At 37.1% G+C, this 20,617-nt stretch overlaps 1 protein-coding gene and 1 non-coding gene across 2 annotated transcripts in view; one reads left to right on the top strand and one right to left on the bottom strand.

The window, feature by feature from the left end:
• The window catches only part of LOC112134263 (uncharacterized), a 38,369-nt gene extending 20,943 nt beyond the window's left edge, over positions 1-17,426 (top strand). The window contains exons 2-3 of the mRNA XM_024249449.2: positions 16,336-16,433; positions 17,194-17,426. Coding sequence (XP_024105217.2) covers positions 16,336-16,433; positions 17,194-17,426 — 331 coding nt within the window. The remainder of the gene's footprint in view (positions 1-16,335; positions 16,434-17,193) is intronic.
• A 2,783-nt stretch (positions 17,427-20,209) lies between these two features.
• On the bottom strand, positions 20,210-20,398 carry LOC112134538 (U2 spliceosomal RNA). Its single transcript, XR_002915944.1, has one exon. It is a non-coding gene; the product is annotated as a U2 spliceosomal RNA (small nuclear RNA).
• Between the last annotated feature and the right edge of the window lie 219 nt (positions 20,399-20,617).

The raw sequence follows: 20,617 nt of genomic DNA, 5'->3' as shown, positions 1-20,617 counted from the left end.
TGGTTTGGGGAATGCCTTTAAGATTACTGTGCTATCCATTGTTCCTTGTGTAAACATGTACTTAACATAAATCTTGCCCTTAAGCAATTGTCCCACACATCCCTGCTGAAGCATGGACGTTCTGTCCTCATGGTGCATAAGCCCTAGGTCTTGGGGGTAACTCCATGGAATCCACCATCCCATCTTGTGGCCGTCCAGGGCATGGTTCTGTTTGTAAGTCCCCGTTTAGTGTTTCTGAGAAACTGGATATCTCAGACTCTGTCTCTGGCCTCTCAGCTTCCTCGGCCTTTGGGAGTAGGTTTACATAGACATGCCCACTGTGGAACATGGTATGAGTTTCATTCCAAGGAAAAGCTGATGTTTCAATTCTAGTGTGAGGGCAGGAAGAAGCTGATATCCCAGCTTCAAGGTACTCAGACACGAGGAATTTTCCCTTACGTAGGTGGAGTTGAACTTTTTGTTCTACTCGGTGCCTTTACCTGACTGGATTAGGCCTTCTTACATCAAGGAAGGCAATCTGCTTTATTCAGTCTTCTTATCCAAAGACATCCCCAGAGAAACATCCATATTAGTGTTTGACAAAATATTTGGGCACCCCATGGCTCACTCAAGTTGACATATGAAATCAGCTATCACAGGTGGTTCTCACAATGTGGTCCTGGGATTGACAGATAAACACTATCTGGGAATTGTTAGACATCCACATTTTGAAGTGCTAACCTAGATCTGCTGCCTCAGAAACTCTGGGGATGGGGCACAGCGACTGTGTTTTCAGGAGCATTGCAGGCAATTCTGATGCAAGCTAATGATTGAGACCCAGTGGCAACAGGATTGCTCCTGCTTCTCTCAGATGTTACTCACTCACATTGAAACTTATCTGTTTGGAGAAAAGAGTTATTATTTCAGGGTGCTTCCTGCAGTTCACATCTGCACTGGGTGAACTCCATGGCCTATTAGACCAAGGAGTGGAAACATCTATTACTTGTTAAGGATAATTTTCAGAGTCCAGAGTGCTAACCATTACGTCATGGGGCCAGATATGGTAAGGATAGTTTTCGAGGTGTACATTTAATATGCTACTAACAGGAAGTTGTGAGGACTGTCATTAAGCTATAGTATTAGTACTCTTCATGGTGCAACACACCAATTCTGGACTACGAATCAAAACACCAGTGGTTTTGCACCAAGGCCAGCACATACCCAGGTGTGCTGCCTTGTGGCATGACTTAAATACCTCCAGCCTTGAAGTCTTTAGCTGTTACTTGCACAAATAATGCCAGGCCTGTCTACTTCAGATGTTTATTTGAGTATAAAATGAGAGAAAAAATGAACTAAAGCTTTTGATGCTTGTGAAACACTGATCAAACACACAGGGAGAGAAAGGCTAAGTTCGATGTATTTTAAAAAGCAGCGTCAAAAATATCAGTGGGAGAGAAAGTGTCTGTCTTACAGAAAGCTGTAGAAGAGGAACGATGTGTCCTCTTGCTAATATTTCCTTCATCTGGAAACACCCATCACTGGGAAATTGAGGTAGCAAAGGAACAAATAGCTAGGCCTCTCTGTGGTCTTAGTCCTAGTAGTTCACACATGAAATCGACAAGAAGCAAATAGATTAGATGTTGGCAAATTCTTATGAAAATCAATCAGGGGATTAAAAAAATAAGACTTGCCTTCAATGATTATTCAAATTTAAAGAAATCTGATTGTTAATGTAGCCACGCACACAGAACTTGGTGTGGAAACTGAACAGCTCATACAGGGTATTTTGCCCTAGAGCTCAATGAAGGTGTAGTTATGGTTGATAGTGGATAATGGAGCTCCTCTCAGAGCACAGAGTCTGAGTCTCCCAGAATAGATACTGATGGCCTCAGCAGCCCATCTGGAGCAGCCACAGTGGGGATGCCAGGTGCAGCAGCGGAGGTGTGGCTGGGACTGTGCACTCCGTGGAGCAGGCAGGGGCCAGGGACAGGAGGGAGCCCTGCCATCTCTGAGTTGGCAGGTCAGAAGCTCTGCACTCCCAGGTGCAGCTGCCTCCACCCAGCCATGGTTCTGCACCCAGGCATCCCTGCATTCTTGGGAGCCCAGGAATCCCCCTGCCCAGGCAGGCTCAGAAATGTCTGCTCCCACTCCTCCTCACTCTTAGCACCTGCTATGGAGCAAAGTTAAGGCCAAACTTGGGTGCTGTCACTACCCAGCTGGTTGTGCACATGCTTGGGGTGGCACTGACATGCCAGCTGCCTGCTGCCTCAGCCTTCTCCAGACTTTGGGTGCCAACAAGCACAGGAGGGAGGCTGAGTGGGGGTGAGAGCAGTTCGGTTCGGGCCTGCAGGCACTCCTTGGCATGAAGAGCCTGGGCACCATAGATGGCATGTTGATGGTGGCAGGAGGTAGACAGACTCCTGGGTGGAAAGGGACAGGTCCCTGGTAAAACCCCACCTTCAAGTCAGGGACAGCCTGAAGACTGGGGGCCAGGCTGCCAGTTATGAGTACAATCTGCAGTCCAGAGTGAGAACTTGTGGTGCTTTCTCTGGGCCTGCCCATGGCATATACTTTCCTCCTTCTGAGCCCATAAAAACCCCGGACTCAGCCAGACTCAGATGTCAGGACTACCAACTGTGGAAAGGAGCTACCCACTTCAGGTCTCCTTGACTCTGTGAGATGACCTGCCTGCAGATAGGAGCTACTCACTCCAGTTCTCCTCTCTGCTGAGAGCTGGACCATCATCAGGACCACCTGCCTGTGGAAAGGAGCTACCCACTTCAGGTCTCCTGAGAGCTGTTCTGTTGCTCAATGAAGCTCCTCTCCACCTTGCTCACCCTCCAGTTGTCCACATATCTCATTCTTTCTGGATGTGGGACAAGAACTTAGGAACCTCCAAATGACAGGACTGTAAAAGCTGTAACACAAACAGGGCTGAAACATGCCCCCACCACTTGCCATATTGCAGGCGATGAGAATCCCAGACCTAGGGGTTCCCTTCAGAGATCCCAGACCTAGGGGTTCCCTGAGCTAGGGCTATGTCACCCTCTTTGGGGCTCTGTGGCTCCTGGCATCTCCAGGCTTCTGGGTACCATTGCATCCCCTCATCCAGAGGCAGATGCCTGCAGTGGAAGCCATGCACAGTACATCTGGTCCAGCTGCAGCCTCACATAGAGCTGCCACCTGTGCTGGCACCTGCAGCTGCCTGCCCCACCACAGCAAAAGCGTACCTGGCTGTCTGCAGTGGACAGACCCCATGCTCACTCACCCACACGCCTCTTCCTGCTCTACACCTCGCTTGCCCTTGGCAGGTGTGGGATACAGGATAGTAGTGTGAGCTGGACACAGCTACCAGTCTAAGTGGGTGGAACGAGCCCAGAAACTAATGCTCAGGCAGAAAGTGCCTCCAGCCACAGAGATTTCTGGCTGGTGAAGTGACTCCCTAAGGATCCCATGATAATAACAAAGCACTGGATCTCCTGTTAGGGGTTAGAGTTTTTCTTTTCCTGACCAGCAGGATTATCATGTGCCACGGATGCCTGTTTTCCATTTTTTATTCTTAATGGGAATTTTGTTGTAACTCTTCTATGTGTGCTCCAACACTGCAGAGACAGATAGGTTATCATTGAGCTTGAGACTGGCTCAAATCACAGATAATAGATTACAAACTGATGGTAATCTAGGTGACTTTTGATGTTACTTCTTCCTTAAAGATGTGAATATGTTCCATGTGGAGGGACTGAGATTGTTCATGGGCAACTTTTAACCTGTTTTCTGGACTATGACAGACAAATTGAAATGCAACTCCCATCACAATCCACTTTTCCCAAGTTTTTCTTGCAAATAAAAGTAACTATGTCATATACATCTATCAAGGGAGTTTTTGTGGGTGAGGTATGTATATATCTCTTTAAGAACAAAAAGCAAAACCCTACTAATAGTAATTTTTTTTTGGTCATTTTCCCAATCTCCTTCACCCAGCTTGGAGTTTTTTGTGATACTTGGAGAAGCCACAGGTATCTGCTAGCCATGCAGATGAAACATGGAACCAGTCAACCCTGGAATTCTGACCTCTGAATTTTTGACATAATGAACAAATAAACCCCTCTGTGTTTAGGTCATTTTGGACCAGTTTTCCTGTTATTTGAAAATGAGTACATTACTACATCATAAATGAGAAGTAGAAAAAATAAATCCACCCACTGGCAAAAGGAGATCATGCAGAGTCTTTTCTATCTCAGTTTGGATTTGGCAAGAAAAATATTCTTCAGTAAAAGTCCTTAAATGATGCTCTTTCTAAGAAATTTGATGTTCACGCTTTTAATACCTGCACAGCCCAGTCACTTTCAAGCAGATATTAGGGTAAAATGCAGTTGGAGGCTGGTTTTGCCACTGGAATACCTGAAAGAAATGTCCAATGCCAAACATAGGATTCTTCACGATAAGATCTTTTTCAAAGATGTGCTCATAATACAAAATTAGAAATTAAAATACAAGGACACATGCATTACAATGATGAAAATTAAATGGACCAAACAATAACAAATGGTGGTGAGAACCATGAGCAACTGATACTCTTGCACATTGTCTGTGAAATAGAAAATAGTACAGCTACTTGGGAAAACCATTTGGCAGTCTCTTATAACATTTAAAAAGGCCTGCACAAACATCCAGTAATTCAGTTGATAGGTGTTTACAAAAAATGAATTAAAGCAAATGTCCTTACAGAATTATATTAGAATGATCACAGTTTATTCACTTTAGCCAAATCTGGGTGTTATGAATAAGCATATTGAAGTGTACTCATACAATTGAATTAATACGTAGAAATTAAGGTAAAGAAAATATGGACACATGCAGCAACATGAATGAAGCTAAAAATTATGTTAAACAGAAACAAAGCAAAGACAAAAGAGTACGTGCTTAAGATGTATATTTATGTAAATCTCAAATACAGGCAAAACTAATGTATGGTAAAAGAAACCAAAACAGTACTTACCTCTGGGTAGCGGTTAATTGGGGCTGTTTGTAAAGAAAATTTCTTAAATAATGAAGGTTGCAGTTTTGCTGATTTATTTAAACTCAGAAAACTCTGTAAGTTCTATTCCTTTTACTGTGTGCAAATTATACATCCATTAAAAATGATCAAATGCACAAGCCCACAGCACATGGGTCTAGTGCCAGCATGTCATGGGTAAACAGTGAGCAGGCAAAGTAACAACAGATTAGAATTTGGATAATTTAAGATAGTCAAACTGTAGATGAAAATTACAAAAACATCTGAAATGATTAAAGGCATTACAAAAGGAAATAATAAAAAGACATGAACAGTGAATAAGAAGCAGGCATATTTGAAAAAGAACCAAACAGAAGCCAAATGTCTGTCAAAACCAATAGCCTAAAAGTTTAGATCATGTACAACTTGAAGATGAGTTATTAAATTATAAGATAGAGATGCAGAAACTATCTAGAATGCACCACAGAAATATAAGATAGAAAATATGTAAAAGGATATAAACAGACACTTCTCAAAAGAAGACATTTATGCGGGTAACAGACGTATGAAAAAATGCTCATCATCACTGGCCATCAGAGAAATGCAAATCAAAACCACAATGAGATACCATCTCATGCCAGTTAGAAAGGTAATCATTAAAAAGTCAGGAAACAATAGATGTTGGAGAAGATGTGGAGAAATAGGAACACTTTTACACTGTTGATGGGAATGTAAATTAGTTCAATCATTGTGGAAGACAGTGTGGCGATTCCTCAAGGATCTAGAACTAGAAATACCATTTGACCCAGCAATCCCATTACTGGATGTATACCCAAAGGATTATAAATCATTCTATGATAAAGACACATGCACACGTATGTTTATTGTGGCACTATTCACAATAGCAAAGACTTGGAACCAATCCAAATGTCCATCAATGATAGACTGGATTAACAAAATGTGGCACATAATATGCCATGGAATACTATGCAGCCATAAAAAAGGATGAGTTCATGTCCTTTTTAGGGACATGAATGAAGCTAGAAACCATCATTCTCAGCAAACTGTTACAAAGGCAGAAAACCAAACACCACATGTTCTCACTCATAAGTGGGAGTTGAACAATGAGAACACATGCACACAGGGTGGGGAACATCACACACTGGGGCCAGTTGGCAGGTTGGGGACTGGGGGAGGGATAGCATTAGGAGAAATACCTAATGTAAATGATGAGTTGATGGGTGCAGCAAACCAACATGGCACATGTATACCTATGTAACAAACCTGTTGTGTACATGTACCCTAGAACTTAAAGTATAATAATAAAAAAAAGATAATATGTAAAAGAAGGGAGAAGATACATGTTTGACAGGTTGAGACAGTAAAACGTATTCCTAATTTGAGAAAGATAAAGTAGAGTGACTGGAAGACAAGCAATATTTGAAGAGAGTGGCTGAGAATTCTTTTAATAGTTGAAGGATATGAATATTGATATTCAGGAAGCATTAAATTACCAAAACCATACGTATGAAGTAATCAAACAATAGGATGCTGAGTCATAGGATATGTTGTCAGCCTAATTGTTATTTTTGTACAGGCAATTTATAGTTTTTGGTGGTATTAAGATTGCCTTTTTTTTGAGATATGGAGGTGTCAAGTTGTGGATTTATTTTTTTAAATTCTGCTTGGACTCAATATGCCCCTTTTATATGAAGACTTACCTGCTTATATATATATCAGCACTCAACAAAGTGATAATATACATTTTTAAAGCACCTATTTAGAAAAAATGAGCCTGTGTAGGTCTCAATGCATGTCAACAAATGTCTAAGAATATACAAAGAACGTATTTTCTAACCATAATTAATCATATTTAAAATAAAAAACTAAGTAGTAGTAAAGTAAATAAACAAGCAAAACTGGAAATTAAAAAAAATCTAAATAACTAATGGGTTTAAGAGAACATAATAATGAATATTACAAATTTTTAAAATTAACCAAAAAATAAAATATACCAAAAGCAAACTTATGGAGTTTATTTAACATGGTACTTGGAGGGGAAATATATTTACCTTAGGGTGTTCACCTAGAAACAAAGAAGAAATATATAATTTTGTTAAGTGTTCAATACAGGAATTCAGAAAAAGTAAGAAAAACTTTTTTTAATTGAAGGAAAAAATTAATTTAAATGTTGGAAAATAATGAAAAAACTGGCAAAATCAAACCTTAAGTTTCTGGAAAGAAACAAACATACAAAAAAAATACATGAACCATGAAGAAAAAATACATACATATAAAAATGTATTAATCATAGTAGAAAATGTAAAAACATAACAACATTGCTCAAATTTGAAACCTCAGCATAATAGATAATTTTTTAGAAGACATACATATTATTAAAAATATTATTAGATATACAGGACCTGAATATTATGGCAAGTATACTACTGCTTGTGTTTTCAGAGCACGTGCAATGTGCATCTGCATATCTTTCTTTTTTCGACTTGCTCTCTTCTCTTTGCTGAATTCTGTAATCTCCACAATATATCTTCCAATTCAGTAATCATTCATTTCAATTCTTTCAAATCAATTCTTTCTTCACCACTATCTATTGTTTAATCTACGCATTGAGCTTTTTTAATGACTACATTTTACATATTTAATGTTTCTCGTTAGCTGTATTTTAAACCTGACATTCTTTCTTTCTTTGTGATTATGTTGTCTAGCAGTTGATACAAAAGAGAAAGTGCAAGGTCTTCAACATGTTACTTCAGTACATGCATAACATAAATGGCACTGAGACAACCCTTAGTGCTTCTCAGCAAACACTGCCCTTGCCTCCTGTCCTCTTGGGTGCATTCATCTTTGCTTTGCTTTTCAAAAAATATAATGTTACCATACCAATGTTCATGTTATTTCAAAAGTTTTTCTTATACTATTTATGTTAAAAAAAGCATATATGTGTGTATATATATATATATCTTAAAATATTTTTTCAATATTATGCTTCTACCATACATCCATATTGTTTCACCTACACTATGAGTATTTCATATATACTACATGCCCATTCTATATTCCTAATCTAACTGATGAGCATTTGGGATATTTCCAAGTTTTGCTGTCAAAATAGTGTTGCTATAAGCATTCATGTGCCCATTCCTTGACAGTTATATGTAATGATTTGTATAGAAACTATATCTAGAGAAGTCAAATTGCTGCAGGATTCTAAGGAACACGCATGTTTATTTGCAAAATAAACTCTAATTTTTTTCCAAAGATATCAGCAAGTGCAACAGCAAGTGACTGCTCATCTCTTCAAATTTTTGCCAAAACATGCTATGACAAACCCTTAACTTTGCAAATCCAGTGTAATCATATTCTAGAGATTTAGAATGAATATTTTTTATTAAGTTAAGGAAGATATCCGTCTGTCTATCTATCTACATCATCATCATCTATCTATCACCTATCATGTCTCTATCTCCCTATCAATCATCCATGTATCTTTTTTAATAGTATAAATGGATATAGTACTATGTTAAATAACCTTCTGCATCTAGTAACATGAGGTCAAAAGTCTTCCAATTTGTCTGTCTCTCTCTGTCTCTCTCACTGTCTCTCTCAACTGCCCTCACTCTCTTCCTCCTTGTCTGTCTTTCTCTATTGGAAAAAATGCCTAGCTTTATATAATGCCATAGAAAAAAGGCCTAAATTTTTTTCTATAAATATTTTGGATTATCCTGGTTAAATTTGTTCCTAGGCATCATGTAACTTATGGCTACTATGATTGTTATTTTAAAAAGTTTAATTATCTAACTCCTGGTTGTACATAAAAGTGCAGTTCATTCTTATATATTAATCCTCTATCTACACCTTTATATATTGCTATGTCTGCATCTTTTAATGAAATATAATACATTTTCTATAGATGCTCTTGAATTTTCATTGTAGAGAATTATATAATCAGCTATTTTCATTATGTTTATTTCTTTTAAAGCTCACCTCGTTATTTAAGACAAATTTACTGCATTGGCTAGGAAATTCTATAACATGTTTCAAGAAGCTGTGATAGTTGGCATCCTTGTCTTTTCCTTGATTTGTTAAATAATTATTTTTACAGGTAACCTATGAGAAAGATATGTTCTATAGGGTTGGATAGATTTTCAAATATATAGAACATGTTTTCAAGTTCAGGAAGTTCTCTTCTAGTCACTTAATTATTTTTAAATTTTACAATGAATGAGTGTTAATTTTCATCTTATAGTTACTCTACATATTATTAAAATAATCATATTAATTCATAAGTTGTGAATTACATCAATTTAATTAATGCTTATTCTGTTTTTCATCCACACATTTTTTAACAGCAGAAAATTAGCTATGTACATGATGATTTGTTTTATATGTTAATGTACTTGGTTTAATCATAAAATGTTTAGGATTTCTACATTTACGTTAATGAGTAAAATTGAATTGTATATTCCTTTCTTTTTTTTTTAAAGAGAAGATAATTTTAATCACCCCATTTTCAGTGTGGTGAGTGAAGCACAGTAAAAATCAAGCAATTTATGGTAACCCTTATCACATTACTGATAATAATTCAGAAGTATTGCTTCCTAATTCTAGAGTCTCCTCTTTCTTATTGTGGTGATGTTTCCAGCTAACACAGGAGAGTCACATAAAATCCTGGCCGGGCGCAGTGGCTCACGCCTGTAATCCCAGCTCTTAGGGAGGCCGAGGCGGGCGGATCACGAGGTCAGGAGATTGAGACTAACCTGGCTAATACAGTGAAACCCCGTTGCTACTAAAAATACAAATAAATTAGCCGGGCCAAGTGGCGGGCACCTGTAGTCCCAGCTACTTGGGAGGCTGAGGCAGGAGAATGGTGTAAACCTGGGAGACGGAGCTTGCAGTGAGCCAAGACTGCGCCACTGCACTCCAGCCTGGGCGACAGAGTGAGACTCCGTCTCGAAAAAAAGAAAAAAAAATCCTTAAGTACAACTTCTGATCTGGCACTTACATCCCATATTTAAAAAATTTCTAGTGTTAATTTTTTTTTCTTTTTATTTATTTATTTATTTATTTAATTATTATACTTTAAGTTCTAGGGTACATGTGCACAACGTGCAGGTTTGTTACATATGTATACATGTGCCATGTTCGTGTGCTGCACCCATTAACTCATCATTTACATTAGGTATATCTCCTAATGCTATCCCTCCGCCCTCCCCCCAACCCACAACAGGCCCCGGTGTGTGATGTTCCCCTTCCTGTGTCCATGTGTTCTCATTGTTCAATTCCCACCTATGAGTGAGAATATGCGGTGTTTGGTTTTTTGTCCTTGCGATAGTTTGCTGAGAATGATGGTTTCCAGCTTCATTCATGTCCCTAAAAAGGACATGAACTCATCCTTTTTTATGGCTGCATAATATTCCATGGTGTATATGTGCCACATTTTGTTAATCCAGTCTATCATTGTTGGACATTTGAGTTGGTTCCAAGTCTTTGCTATTGTGAATAGTGCCACAATAAACATACGTGTGCATGTGTCTTTATAGCAGCATGATTTATAATCCTTTGGGTATATACTCAGTAATGGGATTGCTGGGTCAAATGGTATTTCTAGTTCTAGATCCTTGAGGAATCACCACACTGACTTCCACAATGGTTGAACTAGTTTACAGTCCCACCAACAGTGTAAAAGTGTTCCTATTTCTCCACATCCTCTCCAGCACCTGTTTTTTCCTGACTTTTTAATGATTGCCATTCTAACTGGTGTGAGATGGTATCTCATTGTGGTTTTGATTTGCATTTCCCTGATGACCAGTGATGATGAGCCTTTCTTCATGTGTCTTTTGGCTGCATAAATGTCTTCTTTTGAGAAGTGTCTGTTCATATCCTTCGCCCACTTTTTGATGGCGTTTGTTTTTTTTCTTGTAAATTTGTTTGAGTTCTTTACAGATTCTGGATATTAGCCTTTTGTCAGATGAGTGGATTGCAAAAATTTTCTCCCATTCTGTAGGTTGCCTGTTTGCTCTGATGGTAGTTTCTTTTGCTGTGCTGAAGCTCTTTAGTTTACTTAGATCCCATTTATCAATTTTGGCTTTCGTTGCCATTGCTTTTGGTGTTTTACACATGAAGTCCTTGCCCATGCCTGTGTCCTGAATGGTATTGCCTAGGTTTTCTTCTAGGGTTTTTATGGTTTTAGGTATAACATTTAAGTCTTTAATCCATCTTGAATTAATTTTTGTATAAGGTATAAGGAAGGGATCCAGTTTCAGCTTTCTACATATGGCTAGCCAGTTTTCCCAGCACCATTTATTAAATAGGGAATCGTTTCCCCATTTCTTGTTTTTGTCAGGTTTGTCAAAGATCAGATGGTTGTAGATGTGTGGTATTATTTCTGAGGGTGTGTATTCCTTTCTTACATGAGTCATATCTCTTTTATATGTTTAGGTTACATTAGCTTCATAGGAAGAGTTGGAATGTAAATTATCTTTTTTTAGTCTGGTATTATAAGATATTTAAATTACTGGTTGAAGTTTTAAAATATAGGATTCTTCAGATATTTATGAATCATTCATGAGAAGTTACATGGTTAATTTTATATAGATGGTTTATTATATATAAATTTTCAAGTTTATAAATTAATTTTGTAATTGGAATTTTCTAATTAACTTTATAATCTGCTTTATCCTTAACTGTATTCCTATTTTAATTTTTATTTGTGCCTTCTTCCCTTTTAATTTATCTCTGATTAAATTTGCCAGTGTTATTTTATTTCTTTATACTTTTCATTCATTCATTTAAAAGTATTTATATGCATTTTGAATTAGAGTTATCAAATAATAAACTTCTGACTTTCCATGCTTTCTATTGTAGGTTTATAGTCTATTTCTGCAAATATTTTATTTATTTTCTTGCTCCTATATTCTCCATTCCATTTCTTTGTGCTTGAGTAGGTTTCTGGGCTCGTTTATTTTCAGATTTTATTGTTTTCTGATAAAAAAATATTTACAGAATATACTTTACTCTTTCAATAGTAGTTTCATTGCTACCAGAATTGCTAGAATTCTACTAGAATTGATATGTAGTGTTTTGTTTATTACTCATTTCTGAGAAATATTTAGTTTTCCAATATGCCATCTTCTTTTTTTCATAAATTATTTACAGCATGTTTTTAAATCTTCATTTTTAAAATCTTTAGTATACATGTGTGGATATAAACATTTAAGTATTACATTAAATCTCAACTGTACATATAAAGGTTATATGTAAAAAAGCACATTTTTAAAAGGCTCACTAGAAATTATTTTTAATCTTCAACTTATTGTCTTTTACTATATGTTATTTTCTAATAGATGATATAATCTTCCTTATTTAAGGAAGACTCATCTGAATTTTTCTCATTTTATTTTTTATTATGTAAATTCGTTTAAGTGGACTAATACCTCTTAAGTCCTTAATATTTTCTCTTTTATACTGAATTTTGGGTAGATTACAGCTATTAAAATGAGTCCAATAATTCTAGAATTTACTTTACATTATGTGGTAAACAGTAAAACCCCTAGAAAGCCATCACCACTAAATTTATTACAAATGATTTACCATGCCTCACTCTGGAACAAAGTTGGCAATAGACTTAATATAGTGATTTTTTACCTCTTATCGATCAATCAATACCACTCAAAAGCCTATGTTAGTATGAACAGAAATATCATCTTTTTTTTTTTTTAACTAAACAATCAGTTATGTTCATACCCCAACAGGTAGTATACTTTTAATTCCACAGAATCTATACCTTGACATCATAGATGGTTTGGTCTTGGATTATTTTTATTAGTGCTATTCGTTTATCTTCTATACCAGGAGAAATATCTCATTTTAATTTGCACTGCTTTAGGGGTCCACCAAGATACTTTATCAATGAAACATGATTCCAAATAAGACATTGAACTAACCTACAGGATGGAGCTTTTTAGTGTTGATGTAGGATATATTCTTCAATTTTCTAGTAATTTTGACTTTGGTGTTGTAAAATCTACTTTTCCTTCTAATGACGATGAAATGACAGGTGCAGATGCTTCTTCAATTTTCAATTCATTATATTAAAATAAGTTATCCACTTTGAAAACTATTTCTCGTTGACATGAAAGAAGACATCCGTCTGTTTAACATTATTGTGGAAGGCATGGAGCCTTGCTCATTGAAGTCCAAGACAATTTCATTTTATTTTCATTATTTATGATACATTTTTTGAATATTTAAGACAGGCTCTTGATCTTGGAGTTTTGCTAAAATTTAAAATGCAGAGGGAAATGTGCGTTGCTCTCTATGGAACAAAACCATAATGCATGTTCTTACTTCATTCTCAGATAAAATCTGAAGGTGAGAAAAGAGCAACTAGCACTGTGATCCCACCTTTCCTTCAGGTGCACCATCAACTTTATTGTACTTAATCCTTATTATAGCCATTTTAGAGTGGTACATTAGTATCTTCAAGATTAGAAAAATATTGAGAAAAGTTAACCGTCCTATCCAATTCACAAGACTAATAAGTGGTGGAACTGTTATTTGAAGCAATACTTTCCGTGTTTCAAGTCTGTATCCTTCTTTAAAAATTCTGCCTTCAAGCCAGGTGTGGTGACTCATGCCTGTAATCCCAACACTTTGGGTGGCCGAGGTAGGTGGATCGCTTAAGGTCAGGAGTTCGAGACCAGCCTGGTCAACATGGTGAAACCCTGTCTCTACTAAAAACACAAAAAATTAGTTGGGCGTGGTGGCACACACCTGTAGTCGCAGCTACTCAGGAGGCTGAAGCAGGAGAATCACTTGAACCCAGGGGGTGGAGGTTGCAGTGAGCCAAGATTGTGCCACTGCACTCCAGCCTGGGTGACACAGCAAGACTCAGTCAAAAAAAAAAAAAAAAAGCCTTTCTTTCACTCAGAGTCTAAGAATGTATATTTTTGTTGCTCTTCGTGTGCATTAAAATTAATTCTAAAACTGCCATGAGATTCCTGCCTTTCTCAGAAAAATCTAATGGGGAAGTTTAGAACAGCTTCCCGCCTATGAGAAATAATGGATTCACCTTCCTTGTGTAAGATTTGTTGCTGACTCCTCTCTTTAAGCATTTCAGTGGCTTCTTAGAAGCCACAAAATTATAGCTTTTAAATTGCCAATGCCACATTAAAAGAATCAGTAGTTCTGGAAATGGCATGCCAACGTTTTCCCAATAATTATTGATAATTATTTTATTATTGAAATTGTTTTCTTTGGAAAGATATGAGCCTGTGATTCAATTTAATTATTAGGAAGAGTTTTTTTCAAGTGTATGCACACACACATGGAAACATATACACATGAATAATATTTACATATACTATGTCTCTCATTTTACTATGTAGTGATTATTTGATAAAATAATATTCTACCTGGTGCAGATTTTATTGAGATTGCTTCACTTACTCCCACATCAGAAATTTTCTCTTGAAGTACTCAAAGTATTGAAAATTTCTTTAGACGTTGCCCCAAAATTACTCAAGCTAACTAATCTGTAGATTTGTAGCAAGCACATTTCCTTTTTTTAAAAAATCACCATTTTCATTTTCTAGTATTCTAATACGTTACAAATTCTCTTTAATTCCTTAAAATCCATCAGTCTCACAATCTCACTTGAGTTTATCTGAAAGGGCCCTTCTTATTATTGAAAAGTGATGTATCCTGATCCAAAGGCATTGACTGATTTAACATAGAACAATCCTCTTGAGTTTTCTTAGAATCAGAGTCACTCAAGTTGTGAAGCCACTTCCAATGTCAGCTGCTATCTACAAAGTTTGAAGTCCTTCCACCAGGAAAATAGGGGCTCTTAGGTTATGGACAACACACTGCTTCAATTCATGGGCTCAAATTAATAAAAGAACTTTCCTTATGTGGAACAGAAATCTATCTGCAGGAGCACTCAACATGCTATTACTCTTATCCTTTATAAAATAAAGCTATCCCTATGTCTTCACGAATGCCTTTTCATTTTTGAAGCCAAAATTTGTTTCCTAAATAAGAAAACTCAAGTGCTATTTTTGTATCCTTAAAAATAAAATAATTCTTTTTCAATCTTATTCCTGAAAACATGACTTTATTTCTGCAATTCTCTTCTTCCCTCCTTCTCAATAGGGATTCCCTTATACCTATATGCTATTTCTGGAGTTCTCAGGTTTTGGCATTTTCGAATGAGTGTAATATTTTCTATATAATAATATTTAGCACTAATACATGGTATCATTTGAGATATTTTTTTCTAAACTTTATGCTTTGTTGTATACATAATATCTATTTTAACTTTTGCAGCATTCCTCTGAGTAACCTTTATTACCACTACATCTAACTAAAAAGGAGAAATTAGAACATGGAGCAGAATGATGTGTAATGTATGACAAATGTATCTTCATAATAGCCTAAGGGTTAGGCTACAATTTACATTTTTGGACTCCCTGTACTGTGGCAGCCAGGACACCAAATCTTTCTACCGCCAGCTCTATCCAACTCTGTAATTTAGGACTCAGCAGTACAGGCACTCCAGCTCTGTCCACACCTATGCCAACAGCTCCCTTGATCTATGGATCTGTAAGTGGTACTGCGGTCCAACCTAGGTTAAATGGATCTGGAAGAAGTTTCATATCAGCTCTGGAATGAGCTTGGAGTCTTTTAGTTATGACATTTTGGGGACATGTTTAGACAAGAGAATGTACTTTGTATAGGTCTGAAAATTACTTAGAAAATTTCCTAGATTCAGAAGATATGTCATTTTAAAGACAAAGGTCTTTTAAATAGCTTAGTGCTTAGTGCCCACATCACAATAATGTAAGCAAATTTGGAAGATATTTGGCCAACAATCTGCTTAAGAGTAGTTTCTTTTGAAAAGGCTTTATGAAGGTTGCCATTTTAGGACTAAATTTTAATGGAATATGAAAGTATGAACTCTTCCCTTTTATCAGAATAATCTTAAAATTACTAGGAGGTTAAAAATAATTCAGTGAAAAAAAAACAGTCTGTAACAAAGCTTGTCAGGGCATAGAATCTAGCATCTCTAACAAAGGCTAAACTGATTTGGTGGATAGGATTCAGGACTCTGGCATACTCGACAGCAAGCATTGCTTCTTCTCCTTCACAGGGATGGACATAGAACTACTCTAGGAACTTCCTCAAACACTGCTGAGGATTTCATGGCTGAAAGCCAAATATTCAGTTATTTAATAACACTGATTTCTTAGCTAGGGTTAAATCCTGTGGGTAGATGATTGGAGTCAGCATTTTCTCTTTTGGTTTCTAAATTGTGATTTTGTTATTTCTCTCTCTGAATTTAGTCCCCCTGGGATTACAAGAGTGTTGAAGAAATATTGTGACACATCAGAACACCGCGAAATACATAGACACTTTCAAATCATGGAAGACTCTCAAGGTAAGACACCTACTTGGTAGGATAGTCTTCTTGTCCACCTTGCATCCCACAAGCTAATTTTCACTGGACCATCTACTATAACTTTGGAGGAATAGTTGTCAAAGATGGCAGGGCTATGTTTTCCAGGAGCTACATCAGTTGTTGCTGATCATCAACAGAATGTTACCACTAAGATCACACACTTCGTTGTCTCCATCATCAGGTGTAGATTGCTGGGGCCACTGGTCATACCATTTGGCCCTGACTTGACCAGAAGCAAAAGCCATGAAGCAGCCAATACAGAATTCTGGAGAAAAAATGGAGAAAATAAAGAAAATAGCTGTGAATATTAGAACATTGAAAAGCATGCCTAGAAAACAAATAATGAGAAACTTATTGAAATCATAAAATGATAGTAATAATTGCACGGTAACCTTGATATCTCAAGCATGCAAAACATAAATAAAAAGAGAGTTGGGAATCTCAAACTTTAATTTTCAGGTCCAGGTCTCTTGTAGCAACATGGATTGTTGAGATCTACCAAAAGAAATGTTGACTCAGTAGGTCTTGCATGGATGCAGGAATGGGGTTTCCAAGCATCCTGAGTCACCCTGACACAAGTGGTCCCGATCATACTCTGACAAACAATGAAGATGTGATTGGAGTTTGGTGGTGAAACATAAGACCAGCAGATATATGGAGGGCATATCAGTCACTTCACTCACCCTATTTCAAGTGACTGTCTCTTCTCATAAATGACCTTCTCCTCTTTTTGTGCCAGGGAAACTGCTCTGTGGAAATGGGGGACAGTGGGCATCCTATTTGTGTGGACTTCTCCTTGCACAGTTCTTGAGCTCCGTGGGCAGGGGCTGCTCCGGTCTGCTCTCTGGGCCTCAGTCAAGTGTGACCAGTGCAGCCTTACATCCCGAGCCAAGCAGCTCTCTTGGGGATGCTGCTGGTTCAATACATGTTGGCCTCAACTTTGCAAGACCTGGCTATATATCCTGGGAATAGTAAAGCATCTTCTGTTGAAGAAGTCCTCTGAACCAGGTGGAACTTACATACTATAAAACCTGATATGCACTATTTTCTTCCTAATTATTTTCCAGATATGCTGCATTTGGGGTATTGATTTTGTTTTTCAAAGCGACAAAAAAATTAAGATGACAGTGATTTGCCAAGCACTTTAATTTTGTTGTTGTTGTTTGTTTGTTGTTGTTGTTTTTGTTTTGTTTTGTTTTGAGACAGACTCTCGCTCTGTCACCCAGGCTGGAGTGCAATGATGTGATCTGGGCTCACTACAACCTCTGCCTCCCGGGTTCAAGTGATTCTCCCTCCTCTACCTCCCAAGTAGCTGGGATTACAGGCGCATATCACCATGCCTGGCTAATTTTTGTATTTTTAGTAGAGACAAGATTTCACCATGTTGGCCAGCTGCTCTTGAACTCCAGACCTCAAGAGATCCACCCACCTCAGCCTCCCGAAGTGCTGGGATTATAGGTATGAGCCACCATGCCCAGACTAAATTTTTGTTTTCATTTTTATAGTTATAAAAAATATTACTACGCTGTTGTAGAACAAGTGTCACTTGCATCATACTTTATGGAATGTATTGTGGTGTTCCTAGTGACCTAACATAGTCTTTGCAAAAAGAAAAAAGAAACAATGTAAGTAATTTTGAATAAAACATACTCTTGCCATCAAATTAATACCATTTGTAACAGGAGGGCCTCATAGAACATCTCCCAAGCTATTGGTTTTCTCAGAATGCCTCCTGAACTCTTATTTCAAACATGATAGAATGTTAGAAAGTGTTGGTGGGTGCAGCACACCAGCATGGCACATGTATACATATGTAACTTACCTGCACATTGCGCACATGTACCATAAAACCTAAAGTATAATAATAATAATAATAATAGTAATAATAATAAAGGAAAAAAAAAAAAAGAATGTTAGAAAGTCTGAATATGCTTTTCAACCAGTGTTGATATAGGGAGACTTATAGGCAATACACACTTTTCAAGGCATTTTAAACAAAAATCACGTAGTCATACGAAAGAGTAAACCTGGACGCCAAACCTTTACAACCATATACAAGATTTAACCCAAAATGCATCAAACACCTAAGTTTAAGATCTAAAATGATAAAACTCTTAGAAAACAATATGGGAAGTAATCTTCAGAACATTTGATTCAGAGTCTTTTTTTTTATTAGATATGACACTTAAAACACTGAAACAAAAAATTAATTAAATTGGACTTTCTAATTTTTTTTTAAAAAAAACCCTTCTGCTTATCATGGGATGCTATCAAAAGAGTGAAGAGACATTCCGCAAATAGGAGAAAGTATTTGCAAACCATATACAAATGACATGGAATTAATATCCAGAATATAGATGGAACTCCTACAACTCAAGAATAACAACAAAAAAAAAGTCTTAAAAATGAGCGAGAGACTGAATAGACATGACAATAAATACATAAAAATATGTTCAACATCACTAGTTATTAGAAAATTAGAGATCAAAACCATAATAAAAGACTACTTCACATCTATTAGAATGACTATTACTTAAAAAATATAGAAAATCAGTGTTGGTGGGGATGTGGAGAAATTGGAATCCTGCTGTGTTGGCTGGTAGCAATGTCAAATGGGGCAGCTGCTGCAATTTGGTGTTTTCTCAAAAACTTAAACACAGAATTGCTATGAAATCCAGTGGTTTCACTTCTAGGTGTACAGTGGAAAGAATTGAAAACAAGCATTCACACAAACATGTGTACACTCGTGTTCATAGCAGCATTGTTCACAGTAGCCAAAGAGTGGAGGCAGCCCAGGTTTCCTTCAGCAGACAGTTAGATGGATAGATGCAGTGTGGTATATGCATGCAATGAATACTTTTTCCTTTTAAAAGTAGTGATGTTCTGATACATGCTACAATATCGATGAATTTTGAGAACATTGTGCTGGGTAAAATAAGTTATGCACAAAAGCGTCTGTTTTGTATGGTTTGACTTCTTTCAGCGCCTGGATTGGGTGAATTCCTGGAGACAGAAGCGGAATGGAGGTTGCAGGGACCAAGGGAAAGGGGAAAGGGGAGTTATCATTCCTTGGTGGGGGCTTTTGTTTGGGATGTGAAAGTGTTCTGGAGATGGATGGTGGTGGTGATTGTGCAACATTGTGGGTGTGTTTGGTGTCACTGAATTGTACACTTGAAAATGGTTAGGATTCTAAATTTTACGTTGTTTTACCAAACTAAAAGCAAAAATGTCAGAAAACTTACATTGATATTCTGAATATGATTCATGGAACATCACAATCTCACCTAGATACTGAAAAAAAAAATGTGTGCACCAAGTGCAGGCAAATAGAAAATGTTTGTGGACAGTGACTTTCACTAGGAGAGGCTTTGCTGTGCCCACTTATTAAGAGCCATTCTCTACTGTTTACTGCACTAGTCCTAAAGCTGCTTCCTCTATGATTTTCTGACAGAGCCCTTGTTTTTGCCCAGTATTATAAACTGAGTTACATAAAGGCAGAGCAAATGCTAAAGGAAACTGTCCAGAAGGAAGGACAGTAGTAAGTGGAGAGATGTTATTGCAAACAAGCACCTGGTAACAGCTGTGTTAATTGGTAAGTGAAAAGGAGCTCATAGGCAAAGCCTGTTACACCCCAGCATGGCAGCTTGCTGCTTAGATGTGGGCTTTTTCTGTTTTTGTTGTGCCACTTACTGTTAACTGGTTGTGTGTTTCTAACATTTCTCATTTCAATTTATGGAAAATTGTTACCCAATTGCCAGTTTTATGCAGAACATCTGATTAGCAGGATCAAATGGTCAACATTAAGCATGTGTGTATTATTTTCAACCATCTCCCTGCTCCAAAAATCCACTTAATATATTGTCCTGGGATAGAGGATGTACCAGCTATTAAACTGATAAAAACAGATTCTACACTTGATCTTAGCCAAAAGACCTAGAAGGGATTCTCTCCTTTAATCTCTTGCACCTCAGATCCTTTAATCTCTTGCTCCTCAGATCCTTTAATCTCTTGCTCCTCAGATCCTTTAATCTCTTGCTCCTCAGACTTGGTAGGAGAAATTTTGTCTTAACGTTCCTTAGCTTTGCTGAAGCAAGTCTTACACATGCATTCTTCATTAGCCTTATATTCATTATATTCTGATCCTGTTTTTTATGCGTAAAAAA

This window comes from Pongo abelii, chromosome 6 (assembly GCF_028885655.2).
Source record: "Pongo abelii isolate AG06213 chromosome 6, NHGRI_mPonAbe1-v2.0_pri, whole genome shotgun sequence".
NCBI classification, from domain to species: domain Eukaryota; kingdom Metazoa; phylum Chordata; class Mammalia; order Primates; family Hominidae; genus Pongo; species Pongo abelii.
Note: the sequence above shows the minus strand (reverse complement) of the source record. Positions and strands in the feature narration are given on the sequence as shown.